This window comes from Eurosta solidaginis, chromosome 5 (genome assembly GCF_040869045.1).
Source record: "Eurosta solidaginis isolate ZX-2024a chromosome 5, ASM4086904v1, whole genome shotgun sequence".
Lineage (NCBI taxonomy): Eukaryota > Metazoa > Arthropoda > Insecta > Diptera > Tephritidae > Eurosta > Eurosta solidaginis.
This window is the reverse complement of record NC_090323.1, coordinates 263,939,904-263,954,151: the sequence shown is the minus strand read 5'-3', so window position 1 is coordinate 263,954,151 and position 14,248 is coordinate 263,939,904. Positions and strand designations below refer to the sequence as shown.

The following is a 14,248-nucleotide window of genomic DNA, read 5'->3' as shown; positions in this document are numbered from 1 at the left end:
GTCATATCAGTCTTCTGACGGTAGCAACACAACGATGTACACGAAACTAAACTGAATACAGCGTTAAAGAAAAACCGATAATAAACGAAGTATACAGTGTATTACACACGATACCAACATGCTACTGAGTTAAAGCGACTATGATTTCAGTTTATACTCAACAATGTCATATATGTATGGGACATATGCGTTGCGGGGCACTCGTATGTATTTTCTATTTTATGTGCTAGTCACTCATAGTATTTGTGTGTACTTGACTAAGTACACATTTAGACACAATTTTTTGGCTCATGACTAAGTGCACTAATTTTATTAGTAATCAAAGCAGACCTCTGTTTCTTGCTTTGATCTAATATAGTTTCCCCCACGTGCTTGGCACAAATTTCTATAAACTCGTTCTGAATGTTTGGGGAAAGATGGTGAACTTGTAAGCGTTTGTGCTGCTGTTGTGAAATCCTAACTTCCTCGAAATGATGAGATCTTACTTACTTACTTTCTTAATTGGCGCTTAACCATCTAACGGCCACAACATCCAACAAGGCACCCCAGTCGCTCCTTCGCTCCGCCAACCGGCGCCAATTGGTCACACCAAGGGAGTTTAAATCGTTTTCCACCTGGTCTTTCCAACGGAGTGGGGGCCGCCCTCTACCTCTGCTTCCATAGGCGTGTTCTGATAGAAACACTTTCTTGGCCGGAGCATCTTCATTCATTCGCATAACATGGCCTAGCCAGAGCAGCCGCTGCGTTTTAATTCGCTGGACTATGTTGATGTCTGTGTATAGGTCGTACAGCTCATCATTAAATCTTCTTCGGTACTCGCCATCGCCAACGCGTAGAGGTCCATAAATCTTTCGAAGAACTTTTCTCTCGAACGCTCCCAAAGCCGCTTCATCTGCTGTTGTCATGGTACATGCTTCTGCCCCATATAGCAGGACGGGTACGATAAGTGACTTGTAGAGTATGATTTTCGTTCGCCGAGAGAGGACTTTACTTTTCAATTGCCTACCTAGTCCAAAGTAGCATTTATTGGCAAGATTAATTCTTCGCTGGTTTTCAGTGCTGATGTTGTTGCTAGTGTTGATGGTTCCCAAATAAACGAAGTCTTTTACTATTTCGAAATTATGGCTGCCAACAGTAACATGGTTGCCAAGGCGCGTATGCGCTGACTCTTTGCTGAATGACGGCAGGTACTTCGTTTTGTCCTCATTCACCCTCAAACCCATCTTTACCGCTTCTTTTTCAAGTTTTGAGTAAGCAGAACTAACAGCGCGGGTGTTTAGGCCGATGATATCAATGTCATCAGCATATGCCAGTAATTGCACGCTTTTATAGTATATTGTTCCAGTGCGGTTAAGTTCTGCTAGTACAATTTTCTCCAGCATCAAATTAAAGAAATCGCACGATAGGTGGTCACCCCGTCTGAAACTTCGTTTATTTTCGAACGGCTCGGAAAGGTCCTTCCCAATTCTGACTGAGCTGATGGTGTTGCTCAACGTCATTTTGCACAGCCGTGTAAGTTTTGCGGGGAAACCAAATTCAGACATAGCGGCATATAGGCAGCTCCTTTTCGTGCTGTCGAAGGCGGCTTTAAAGTCGACGAAGAGGTGATGTGTGTCGATCCTCTTTTCATGGGTTTTTTCCAAGATTTGGCGCATTGTGAAAATCTGGTCGATGGTAGATTTACCAGATCTGAAGCCGCACTGATAAGGTCCAATCAGAAGGTTCACGGGTGGGCTTCAATCTTTCGCACAATATACTTGAAAGGACCTTATATGCGATATTAAAAAGGCTGATTCCACGATAGTTAGTGCATTTTGCAGTATCCCCCTTCTTGAGGACTGGGCAAAAACCACTTAGATTATTTTGCTAAGAAGCTGCTGCATGCGCCTTACCATCTCCTCGCCGCCGTACTTGAATAGCTCCGCAGGCAATCCATCAGCGCCCACGGCCTTGTTGTTTTTCAATCTGGTTATTGCTATTCTAACTTCGTCATAATCGGGCGGGGGGACATATATTCCATCATCATCGATTGCGGGATCGGGTTCTTCATCTCTGCATGGTGAATTGCCGTCTCCATTTAGGAGAGCAGAGAAGCGTTCCCTCCATAATCTAAGCACTCTCTGGACATCAGTTACAAGGTCGTCGTTTTTGTTCCTACAGGAGTTTGCCACGGTCTTGAAACCTTCCGTCTGTCGCCGTATTTTTTGGTAAAATTTTCGAGCGTTATTCCTGGTGGCTAGCAGCTCAAGCTCCTTGCACTCACGCCTTTCTACTTCTGCTTTTTTCTTCCTGAAAAGGCGCCTCGCTTCCCTTTTCAACTCACGATAGCGTTCACACATTCCTCTTGTCGCGCTCGCTTTTAACGTGGCTCTGAAGACAGCGTCTTTTCTTTCGGTTGCAACGCGGCATTCTTCATCGTACCAGTTGTTTTTTCGGCGGCAGTACGAATTGCTTTGGAGATATGCTCCCACTGCTCCTGTATTCCTTCAGGATGAGTTGTGCTCTAAGAGAGCAGGTGTGAGAGTCGAGTTGCGAAAACATTGGCAGTCTGTTTTGATTGAAGCTTTTCGACGTCTAGCATTCCTTGTGTTTTTTGTTCCTTGGTTTTAGCCGCGTTGAGACGGGTGCGTATTTTGGCTGCAACGAGATAATGGTCCGAGTCGATGTTAGGTCCTCGGATCGTGCGCACATCTAAAACACTGGAGGCATGCCGTCCGTCTATCACAACGTGATCGATCTGATTGCGAGTATTTCGATCAGGAGACAGCCATGTAGCTTGATGTATCTTTTTATACATGAACCTCGTGCTGGATATGACCATGTTTCGAGCACCGGCAAAGTTAATCAGCCTCAGTCCGTTAGGAGAAGTTTCATTGTGTAGGCTGAACTTTCCGACTGTAGGGCCAAAAACACCTTCTTTGCCCACCCTTTCGTTAAATTCGCCAAGCACGACTTTTATATCATGACGGGGGCAGCGCTCGTATGTGCGTTCTTATTGTTCATAAAAAGTGTCTTTCACCTCATCGTCTTTCTCCTCTGTCGGCGCATGGGCGCAGATGAATGATATATTAAAAAATTTTGCTTTTATTCGGAGAGCGGCGAGGCGCTCGTCCACAGGCGTGAACGCCAGAACTTGGCGACAAAATCTCTCTCCCACCACGAATCCGACGCCGAAACTGCGCTTATTCGTATGGCCACTCCAATAGATGTCACAATTTTTGATCTTCTTTCTTCCTTGCTTCGTCCAACGCATTTCTTGGATGGCGGTGATGTCAGATTTTGCTTTAATGAGGACATCAACCAGCCGGGCATCTGCACCAATCCCATGAGATCTTAGGTGCCCAAAAAATATCCATCGTTTCGTTCACCAAGATATATACATTCGCCTTTGAAAGCTAGGCCTCTTTCATCCAAAAATAAAATAGTGTACAAAATTCTTTATAAAATTTCTTCCCACTTTTGAGTTTCAGTGACTAGCAGTTCATTGATAAGTGTATCAATTGTAGCCTCCTTTTGAATTATATTTTGTAAAGATCGCCATTGAATATAACATTTAATGTGATCTTGAGTATTTTCGTGTGATGGCAGTTTATCGTATAGCATCTTCTATAGCTGGAATTTCGAATATCCGCCAGTACAATAAATTTTAGGTCAATTTAAAGTATTGGTACTTAACAGTCGATATGGTAGGCAATAAAAAGCATTGCTACTGGCACTCCACACTAACCAGACACGCTCCATTTTCTCTCCATTTGGCAAGATTCTGTTTAACAACGAGGTAGGAAATGCCTCGTCATGACAATCACGTGGAAAAATAACAGGACACTTTTGATGACCTCGACGAATTATTTCGTTGACTTCTTCAGATCGCAAAAACTCATTATTCACGGTACCGATATCGAAGTCGTTTAAATTATCTGGACTTTGATACAGCGGTGGTGGTATTGTTGGAAGACTTGTTGAAGATGAACCTCCATCAGTGTCACCACGAAAACTTTACGATTTCGGATTCATGTAAACATACATTTTTGTTTGATGTTTTTATTGTCTCCTCAGGCCCAGGCAAAAAATCATTATCAATATTCGTTGGTTTTGAAATTCGACTTAAAATGTGTACATGGAACAATTAAAGACTCTCCTGAATTTAAATAAATGTCTTAGTACCTCCAAATCGCAAACCCCTGACAAACCCCGGGCCCGGGGAATCCCCCCCACCCCTCCCCCCCCCCCCCCCTCTCGCCGGGCCTGACCTAGGATAACCCTAGAATGTGTTTGTATAACATGCATATCAAATGGAAGGTATTAAAGAGTATTTTAAGAGGGAGTGGGCCATAGTTCTATAGGTAGACGCCTTTTCGAGATATCGCCATTAAGGTGGGTCAGGGGTGACTTTAGAATTTGTTTGTACGATATGGGTATCAAATGAAAGGTGTTAATGAGTATTTTAAAAGCGCGTGGGCCTTAGTTCTATAGGTAGACGCCTTTTCGAAATATCGCCATAAAGCTGGACCAGGGGTGATTCTAGAATTTGTTTGTACGATATGGCTATCAAATGAAAGGTGTTAATGAGTATTTTAAAAGCGCGTGGGTCTTAGTTCTATAGGTGGACGCCTTTTCGAGATATCGCCATAAAGGTGGACCAGGGGTGACTCTAGAATTTGTTTGTACGATATGGGTATCAAATGAAAGGTGTTAATGAGTGTTTAAAAGGGAGTGGGCCTTAGTTCTATAGGTGGATGCCCTTTCGAAATATCGCCATAAAGGTGGACCAGTGGTGACTCTAGAATTTGTTTGTACGATATGGGTATCAAATTAAAGGTATTAATGAGGGTTTTAAAAGGGAGTGGTGGTAGTTGTATATGTGAAGGCGTTTTCGAGATATCGACCAAAATGTGGACCAGGGTGACCCAGAACATCTTCTGTCGGGTACCGCTAATTTATTTATCTATGTAATACCACGAACAGTATTCCTGCTATGATTCCAAGGGCTTTTGATTTCGCCCTGCAGAAATTTTTTCATTTTCTTCTACTTAATATGGTAGATCTCACACGCATTTTACAAAGTTTTTTTCTAAAGTTATATTTTGCGTCAATAGACCAATACAATTACCATGTTTCATCCCTTTTTTCGTATTTGGTATATAATTATGACATTTTTTTCATTTTTCGTAATTTTCGATATCGAAAAAGTGGGCGTGGTCATAGTCGGATTTCGGCCATTTTTTACACCAATACAAAGTGAGTTCAAAAAAGTACGTGAACTGAGTTTAGTAAAGATATATCGATTTTTGCTCAAGTTATCGTGTTAACGGCCGAGCGGAAAGACAGACAGTCGACTGTGTATAAAAACTGGGCGTGGCTTCAACCGAGTCCGCCCTTTTTCACAGAAAACAGTTATCGTCCTAGAATCTAAGCCCCTACCAAATTTCACAAGGATTGGTAAATTTTTGTTCGACTTATTAAAAGTATCCTAGACAAATGAAATGAAAAAGGGCAGAGCCACGCCCATTTTGAAATTTTCTTTTATTTTTGTATTTTGTTGCACCATATCATTACTGGAGTTGAATGTTGACATAATTTACTTATATAAAATAAAGATATTAAATTTTTTGTTAAAATTTGACTTTAAAAATTTTTTTTTAAAGTGGGCGTGGTCGTTCTCCGATTTTGCAAATTTTTATTACGTATACATATTATTATTATTATTTATTATTATTATTATTATTATTATCTACCGGACATAGTCCTCACAGATATGTAACAACTTAAACAAAAATTATCGAGATAGAAAAATATATGGTAACAATTTATAAATACAACGACATTATAACAAAAAATTTTTGTAAAAAATTCGCTACGGCTTAAATAAAACTACATGTAAAAACATTTATATAGTAATACGAATACTGAAACATATTAATTGAAAAGAAAGTAATCAATAACATCAGCTTTAAAATGTTCTTTACATGAGCTAAAATCGGCATGATTGCAAACAGAGTTACATAAGGAGATCATTCTGTGAATAGGTTCATTATTTCCAAAATTCGTTCTACGCGTTTGGACGTAGAAAATGTATTTGTCCCTTAGACACCTTTCAGGTGCATAGAAGGGGAGAAGAAAAAGTAGTTCCGGAGAATCGATTTTGTTGTCGTAAATGTCTTTGATAAAGAAAATACCACAAATTTTCCTTCCTTATAGTAATAAGAGTAACGTTCCTGCTAAATTTCATAATGATATCTGCAATGACTGCCAAATTACGGCTTGCAAAGCTTTTAAATTACCTTCTTTTAAAAGTGGGCGGTGCCACGCCCATTGTCCAAAAGTTTACTAATTTTCTATTCTGCGTCATAAGTTCAACACACCTACCAAGTTTTATCGCTTTATCCGTCTTTGGTAATGAATTATCGCACTTTTTGTGTTTTTCGAAATTTTCGATATCGAAAAAGTGGGCGTGGTTATATTCCGATTTCGTTTAATTTAAATAGCGATCTGAGATGAGTTACCAGGAATCTACGTACCAAATTTCAACAAGATACCTCAAAATTTACTCAAGTTATCGTGTTAAGGGGCGGACGGACGGACATGTCTCAATAAAATTTTTTTTTCGATACTGATGATTTTGATATATGGAAGTCTATATCTATCTCGATTCCTTTATACCTGTACAACCAACCGTTATCCAATCAAAGTTATTATACTCTGTGAGCTCTGCTCAACTGAGTATAAAAAAAAACTAAAAACCAGTATGACGATCTACATATGCTTCTTCTTCTACGTATGCCGTTTCACAAACAAAAATATCAACGATAGTTAAAAGAACAAGCACAACAAAGCAAAAAATTATGCCTTGTGAATAAATCAATGGAAATAACAAAAACCCGAAATCCTCAAAGATATCAACTGATAAAACCGCCAGCACCCAACTGCCAAAAGACAACAACTACAAAAATCAGCAGCGCCAAAGTTGGTTGCTTGTTTAACTCGTTTCCCAATACTCGGTTTGATGTGCGCGCATTGGGCGCATCTTCGCAATATTGTCCCACCCCAACTGATTGACTGAGACTGCTTAATTGGCACATCAGCACACACACGCACACACACACATACACAGCTCTGAGGCAGCATTAACTGGGTAAGCGTGCTGAATTATAAATAATATGAGCTTACCGGAATAGCTGGACAGATGGGATGGTGGGATGGATGGCAAAGCGTTGCGATATGATGTGCCGTAAACCGAGTTGAGCTGGACATTTGAGTCAACGCGACTCAAATACTTAAATCAGTATTGAACGGCGCGCGAATGAGAAAACAAGCAAAACGCTATCAATCAATGAATAAAAAATAAAGAGAAAAAAGTTAAAAAAAATTAAAGCTATTAGAGTAAATTTAAAAGTTTTAGTGCGTTAACGCATTAGCGCGTTCGCTACAAGCAAATCAAAAATCCAAAACGCGCTGTTTTAGGTGCGCGCGCATACCTCACGTGAACGCAGCTCTTTAGTCAAAGAAGTTTTCGCGGAGCACATTTCCCACAGTTTGATGAATATATCAATGCTTTCAACAGTCGCGTGTTGTGCGCCGCGCTTTCTAGCGCGCGTTTTTTTCATCTTGCTCGCATTCGGCGCGTCCATCAATGCCAAAGTCTTCGAACGCTGTGAATTCGCGAAAGTTCTACATCATAAACATAGTCTTTCGCTACAAGAAGTCGCAGTGTGGACTTGTATTGCTCAGCATTCAAGTAATTTCAATACAGAGGCTCATGCCAGTGATCTTACTGGCGGTTCGCATGGTCTTTTTCAGATAAGTGATGAGTTTTGGTGTTCGACGGCGCTGAAACGTGGTGAATGCAATCTGCAATGCGAGCGTCTGTACGATGCTGATCTAACGGATGATTTAAGCTGCGCGCGTACTATTTATAACGAACATCAACGCTTGTCGGGCAATGGCTATCAAGCATGGAAGGCGTACCAGCAATATTGTAGTTATGATGTGGAACATTATACAAAGGACTGCTTTTCAAATCCATGGCTGTCGGCCAAAGCGCAGCAACACATTGCGCATGCTTCTAATGCCTACACTGCCGTCGGCGACGGCAGTCCCACAAGCGCGCATGCACCTAGCGCCTCTGCCAGTGCCAACGCGCATGCCACCGTCTCATTCTATTCGCCACCGACTGCAAAAATTAACTCGAACTCATTTGGTAGTAGATACTCAACACATAAAACCGGTAAGATCTACGATCGCTGTGAGCTAGCGCAGGAGCTCTATTACAAGCACAAAATTCCAATGGAACAAGTACCAACATGGGTTTGCATCGCGCAGCATGAATCCCGTTTTGACACCGCCGCTGTAGGGCGACTCAACGCAGATGGCAGCGCCGATCATGGTATCTTTCAAATCAGCGATCTTTATTGGTGTTCGCATGATTATAGCAATGGTGGTAAGGCTTGCGGCATGGATTGTACAAAATTGCTAGATAATGACATAAGCGATGATGTGCGCTGCATCAAGCGCGTACACGGTGAACATACCGGCATTACAGGTGATGGTTTTATGGCGTGGAGTGTGTATGATAAAAACTGTCGCAATCAACAATACAATTTCATAGCATCGTGCTTTAAAGATCAAGCTTATCAGCACACTGCTGAAACAAATATTAAAACAACAATGGAAAACCCTACCCCACACATATATCATGCAAATCCCTACCTCCAACACATTAGCGTAGCACACAAACCGACACCTACACCTACACTACAACACACATACACCTCATATACATCACAAAAACAAACACAAAAGGGTAAAATTTATGAACGTTGTGAATTAGCTAAAGAATTATATTTTAAACACAAATTTCCAATGCAGGATATAGCTACTTGGGTTTGTATAGCCCAATATGAATCCAATTTCAACACGGCAGCGGTTGGACGTCTTAGCGGTGGTGGCAGCGCGGATCACGGACTCTTTCAAATAAGCGATCTCTATTGGTGCACACACGATGAGCAGGGCGGCAAGGCATGTGGTATATCTTGCGCGAAACTACTTGATGCCGATCTAAGCGATGATGTTGAGTGCGTGCGACGTATACACGAGGAACACACGCGCCTCTCGGGTAACGGCTTCACAGCTTGGACGGTTTATAATAGCAGATGCCATAATCAGCAGTACGAGGAGATCGCCAACTGTTTTGACAGTTACAATGAGATAAGTAAGCAACAAAATTTGTCTACTTCAACACAGGTGGGGGCTGACAATCGGCACAAAAGCGTTGAGCAGGCGGTGGCGAAGGGCAAGATCTATGAGGAATGCGAACTGGCGCGAGAGCTGTACTATAAACATGGTATGCCTTTGATGGATATACCAACATGGGTTTGTATTGCTGAACATGAATCACATTTTGATACCTCCGCTGTGGGGCGGCGTAACGCAGATGGTAGCGTGGATCATGGAATCTTTCAAATCAGCGATCTCTATTGGTGCGCGCATGGACAGTGGGCGGCGAGAAAAGCATGTGGTTTGACATGTGACAAACTTTTAGACGCAAATATTAGCGATGATTTGAAGTGTGCAAAAATCATATACGCAGAGCATACGCGTCTAGCAGGCGATGGCTTTACAGCTTGGCGCGTTTATAATCGCAGCTGCAGTAAAGAGCAATTGACGCGCGTATCACATTGCTTCGCTGCCGACATAGTGAAGAAAGCGCAGCCTGGAACGAGTGCAACCGATGCACTGCAAACGAATGGTACGTCGGTAGGTAAAATGTATGAAAAATGTGAGCTTGCACAAGAACTCTACTTCAAGCATAAAATACCGATGAAAGATGTGCCAACCTGGGTTTGCATAGCCGAGCATGAGTCGAGCTATAATACAGCGGCGGTAGGACGCTCACATGCAGATGGCAGCGCTGATCATGGACTCTTTCAAATTAGCGATCTCTATTGCAGCGCAAATGACAACAGCGTTGGCGGCAAAGCTTGTGGCATTTCATGCAATAAATTGTTGGATAATGACTTAGCGGATGATATGCGTTGCGTGAAAATTATTTTTGATGAGCATACGCGTTTGACGGGTAATGGATTTACAGCGTGGACTGCATATGAGCGAAATTGTCAGGAGCAATCTTTGGAACAGATAAGGGCGTGTTTTGACGTTAAAGAAATGCAGCAGGCGCAACAAGCGAGCGGAGTTAGACAGAGTGAGCAAATGCATTACGTGACAACACTAAACACTTTTAACACAATAACAGATGCATCAAACAAGAAACTGACACATAAAGGTGAACTTAATCATCCATTTTTCCATAATCCATTTTTATCGCAATTTAGTTATGTGAAACTTGTGCCACCTACGCTATTTCCAACAACGACGATGACTAAAAAACCCATTCGGCAATATTCATCAAAAACTGACTTTTTATATAATCCATTTTTAAGCGCTTTCATTCAAACTCCTCACTCATCGAACCCTAAAGATCATACTGTTCCAGGAACATATAGACCAACCAAAATACCTCACGTGACTTACCCTGAAACCAGCGCACGATATCAATATAATACTTTCCTTAAGAACTTTTCAACAAGTAAAATAAGCACAGTTACAGAAGCGAGCTCGCAACAAAAGCAAAACACTCCAACGACGTCAGCTAAGACGAGTACCACGAGATCTCACAACAGTCTCTCAAAAGTTTATGTAAATAGTGAAATGTTTCGTACGACGCCAATGAAAACTCCGGTAACTTTTGAACCTCTAAAACCCGTGAACGAAGCTCAAAGCGCCTCCTTCGGCGTCAAAAAAACTTATGTTAATAGTGAAATGTTTCGTACGACTCCAGCGAGAACTCAGGCATCTTTAGAGCAAGAAAACATTTTCGCCGAAACTCCGAGCACATCGCTTGTGCAGCCAGAAACAACCGCGAAACTCGCTACTTATCATACTACTGAGAGAGTAGGTCCATTAAAAACTGTCTCTATAGAAAATCCATTTATAAGCAAACTTATGCAATCTCATAGCTTAAACTTTGCGACAACAACGAAGACCGAAACTCATACTAACCCAGAATCGACAAAAGCATCTGGCGCTCTCTTTGCGTCTAATACTTTGACTAACGCAGAGATCGCAAATAAAGTACTCACATTTTTACCTAATCCTGTAATTAATCAGAAGCATAACTATCAATCTAATCCATTTTTAAATAAATACACTGGTCTATCATCGGTCTCAGCATTCATTGCATCCGAAGAGAAAAAAACTGCAATCACTCTCGCGCCACAGACTCTTTATAACCCTTTTCTCTCAAACCTTTCAGCAGCGACCAAAGTCAGTACTCAAAAGCAAACTCGCATAACACCTAGTAGGACAAAGCAAACAACTGCCAAAAGCGGTCACTCAAAACTCTACATAAATAGCGAAATATTCCGTACAACGCCTGGTAGAATGCAAACAACTTTTTTACAGCCTAAACCCACACCTGAAACTCAGAAACTATACAACAGTTTTTCCAAACCCTATATAAATACTGAAATATTTCGTACGATGCCAGTAAAACCACAAGCATCTTTGGAGCAACCCAAGCCGATTCCTGGAACTCAGAAAATAACTAAAATAACAACAAAGGTGATGCCTTCGACCTCTACAGTATCAACAAAAACAACACAAAAACCTAGTTCTCAAAGAACAAAGGAGTATTTTTCAACCTTCCTTAGTACAACTACAACAAAGATGCCCACAGCATTCTCCACAGCCAAACAAAGTCCAACATATGATAAAACACAGAAAGTGACGAGAACCCAACGACCGAGCATAACACTATCTACCACAACCGCAACGAAGATACCGGAAACAGTTAGAAGAATTAAAACTACAACAAAGGCTCCGTATACCACCGTTAGTACCACAAAACTCACAAACAATCAGAAAACATCAACAGTGCCTGGCAGCATATCAAGGACTACGTCAGCTTATACTGCAAGAAAACCACTCCAACAAAAGCAAGCAATTTCGAGTTCGACAGCTGTGGGATCTACGCGAAACCCGGGTCAACCACAAATGCAGAGAACGACAAGCACAAAAACTAACAAACCCACAACATACTCCAGTGTTTCAAATACTATAACTACTAAAAGTACGAGACAACCTAGCACGACGAACACTCCAAGATCGACAACAAGAATGGGGACTCCTACAACTCAAAAAGCGAGCTTTAAAGCTAAAACAACCAGTCGTCCAACAACAGTAAGGACATCTACAACGGAAAACACTAGAACTGAACCAAATACTACAAGACCTTCGACAGCAACTTATCAAAACACAAACACAAAATCAGTAACTAAAGCAATAAAAAACCAATATCTATATACGACAACAACCAGAACACCTATCTCTATAACTAGAAAACCCGTATCTACAACAAAATCTGCGACACGTCCGACAACTGCAACACAAAGTACAACAAAAAAACCACAAATACAACGCTATGTCTCAACGAGCACACGAAATCCTACAGCGGCCATAAGACCAGAGATAACGCAAAAATTATATACTACAACAAAAACCCCAACAACTGTTAAAACAACCCGGCGTACGTTTGCTGGTAGTTCAAATTTATCTACTACAACAAAAGTGCCATATTCAACAACTAAGCAAAATATCACAAATTCATTCAATCGATTCAACAAAAAATCACAAGCATCTACAACTACAACTCGGCCTTACACAAGAACCACGACAGCATCTCGTGCAACTACACGAAAGCACGCTACAACTGAAACAATTAAGAGTGCCTTCGGTAGTAGGAGACCTACCACACTCAAACCTAAAGCGACGGTGTCTTCAAATGTTACAACTCCAAATCCGTATCGTGATCATCCTTTCGGTCACCCATTCTTTGCTAAATCCAATGATAAGTTCAAAGCGCTTACTTCGATCCCCACCACCACTACAACTCGGAAATCCTCAACGAACCCCACTACAAAATATAAATCACGGGTGCGTGTGAGCGAAGAGAGTAAATATTATCAACAGTTTAAGAATCATACAACTGGTAATGTGAAGACTGTTTATGCCTATTCTTTTGGACGGAATAGCACAGTCGCGGGATTTTATGGGAGGTAGAAGCTATAAAGTAAACAGAGGACGTGAGAAACTGATTAAATACTCGTTTTTTGGAACAAAATTTAACCGAATTTGAAATTGATGCGGAACTGAGGAGATAATTTAGGAAGTTGTGATGCTGTGGAAATGTGATTTTTTATACTGCGTAATTGCTTTTTTAATATTTAAATATCCGATTTGGTATTACAATATATTCGTACATAAATATATACATACGTAATATTTTAAGAAAGTTGAAGTTTAAATTTTAATTTGTTATATTTTTAGTCAACAAGTGTACATATATATGTATTTATCCTTAATTATTCTAACTTTTTTATATACTTTAGCCATTGTAAATATACTTACTTAGTAGAAATATATGTTATATTTGATTAGAAATTAAAAATTAAATACATTTTCAGAATAAGTAAACTAAGCTATTTTATGAATAAAACTCTTAGGTACTATCTACGAAAACTGGTCCTACCCATATAGAAATATTAACAATATGTGCCCTCCAGCGAACCGCACTAGTTCCGAACAAGCGCAGAACTATCGCATTAACGTTCGGTACCAACTCCAATTCTGTCCCCTAGAAATACTTCCAACTAATATTTTTAATATTTTGCTGTCCTACGAATTGGAAATTCCTCCTTCCTTTGCAGTAATTTTGAAAGCGTTCTTAACTGGTTCAGTCATAGGTGATTCTGAAATAGTCGAAAACTTTGATTAGTTAATTTAAATACGTATAGCTCAGGCTTCAGTGCTATTGACACAGGTGTGGCTATTAACTGTCCAGCTATGCTTCCAATGATCCCAAACTGGTCCCGAACAAATAGCCCTTTAAACAGCACCGAAAAAGTTTTTAAATGGTACCGGAAAAATTCTGAAATAGCCACAAAGTTATCACAAAATGGCATTGAAATTATGTCAAAAACAAGCACGAAATCATCTCGAAATATTCTCGGAATGATTCCGAAATAGTCCCGAAGTGGTCCGGGAGAAATAGCTTCTAAGCGAAATAATCTAAAATAGTTCCAAAGTGATTTTAAAATGAGATCGCATTATTCTCGGAATGATTCTGAAATAACTCCAAAATAGTTCCAAAATTATTTAAAAATAGTCCCGAAATTAATACCGAAGTGGTCCCGAG

The 14,248-nt window shown here is 40.6% G+C and overlaps 2 protein-coding genes across 13 annotated transcripts in view; both read left to right on the top strand.

The window, feature by feature from the left end:
• The window catches only part of Snmp2 (Sensory neuron membrane protein 2), a 133,904-nt gene that overhangs the window by 99,302 nt on the left and 20,354 nt on the right, over nucleotides 1-14,248 (top strand). The gene's annotated exons all lie outside the window — the stretch shown is intronic.
• On the top strand, nucleotides 7,181-13,572 carry LOC137253391 (mucin-4). 4 transcript variants are annotated; one of them, XM_067790215.1, is made up of 2 exons: nucleotides 7,181-10,198; nucleotides 11,312-13,572. In XM_067790215.1, exons 1-2 carry the CDS (start codon nucleotides 7,537-7,539, stop codon nucleotides 13,111-13,113), a joined length of 4,464 nt encoding a protein of 1,487 aa, XP_067646316.1. In that variant the 5' UTR covers nucleotides 7,181-7,536; the 3' UTR covers nucleotides 13,114-13,572. The 4 variants fall into 4 exon arrangements, with proteins under 4 accessions (XP_067646316.1, XP_067646313.1, XP_067646312.1 ...); XM_067790212.1 differs by having other exon boundaries at nucleotides 7,181-10,279; nucleotides 11,309-13,572; XM_067790214.1 differs by having other exon boundaries at nucleotides 7,182-10,198; nucleotides 11,309-13,572.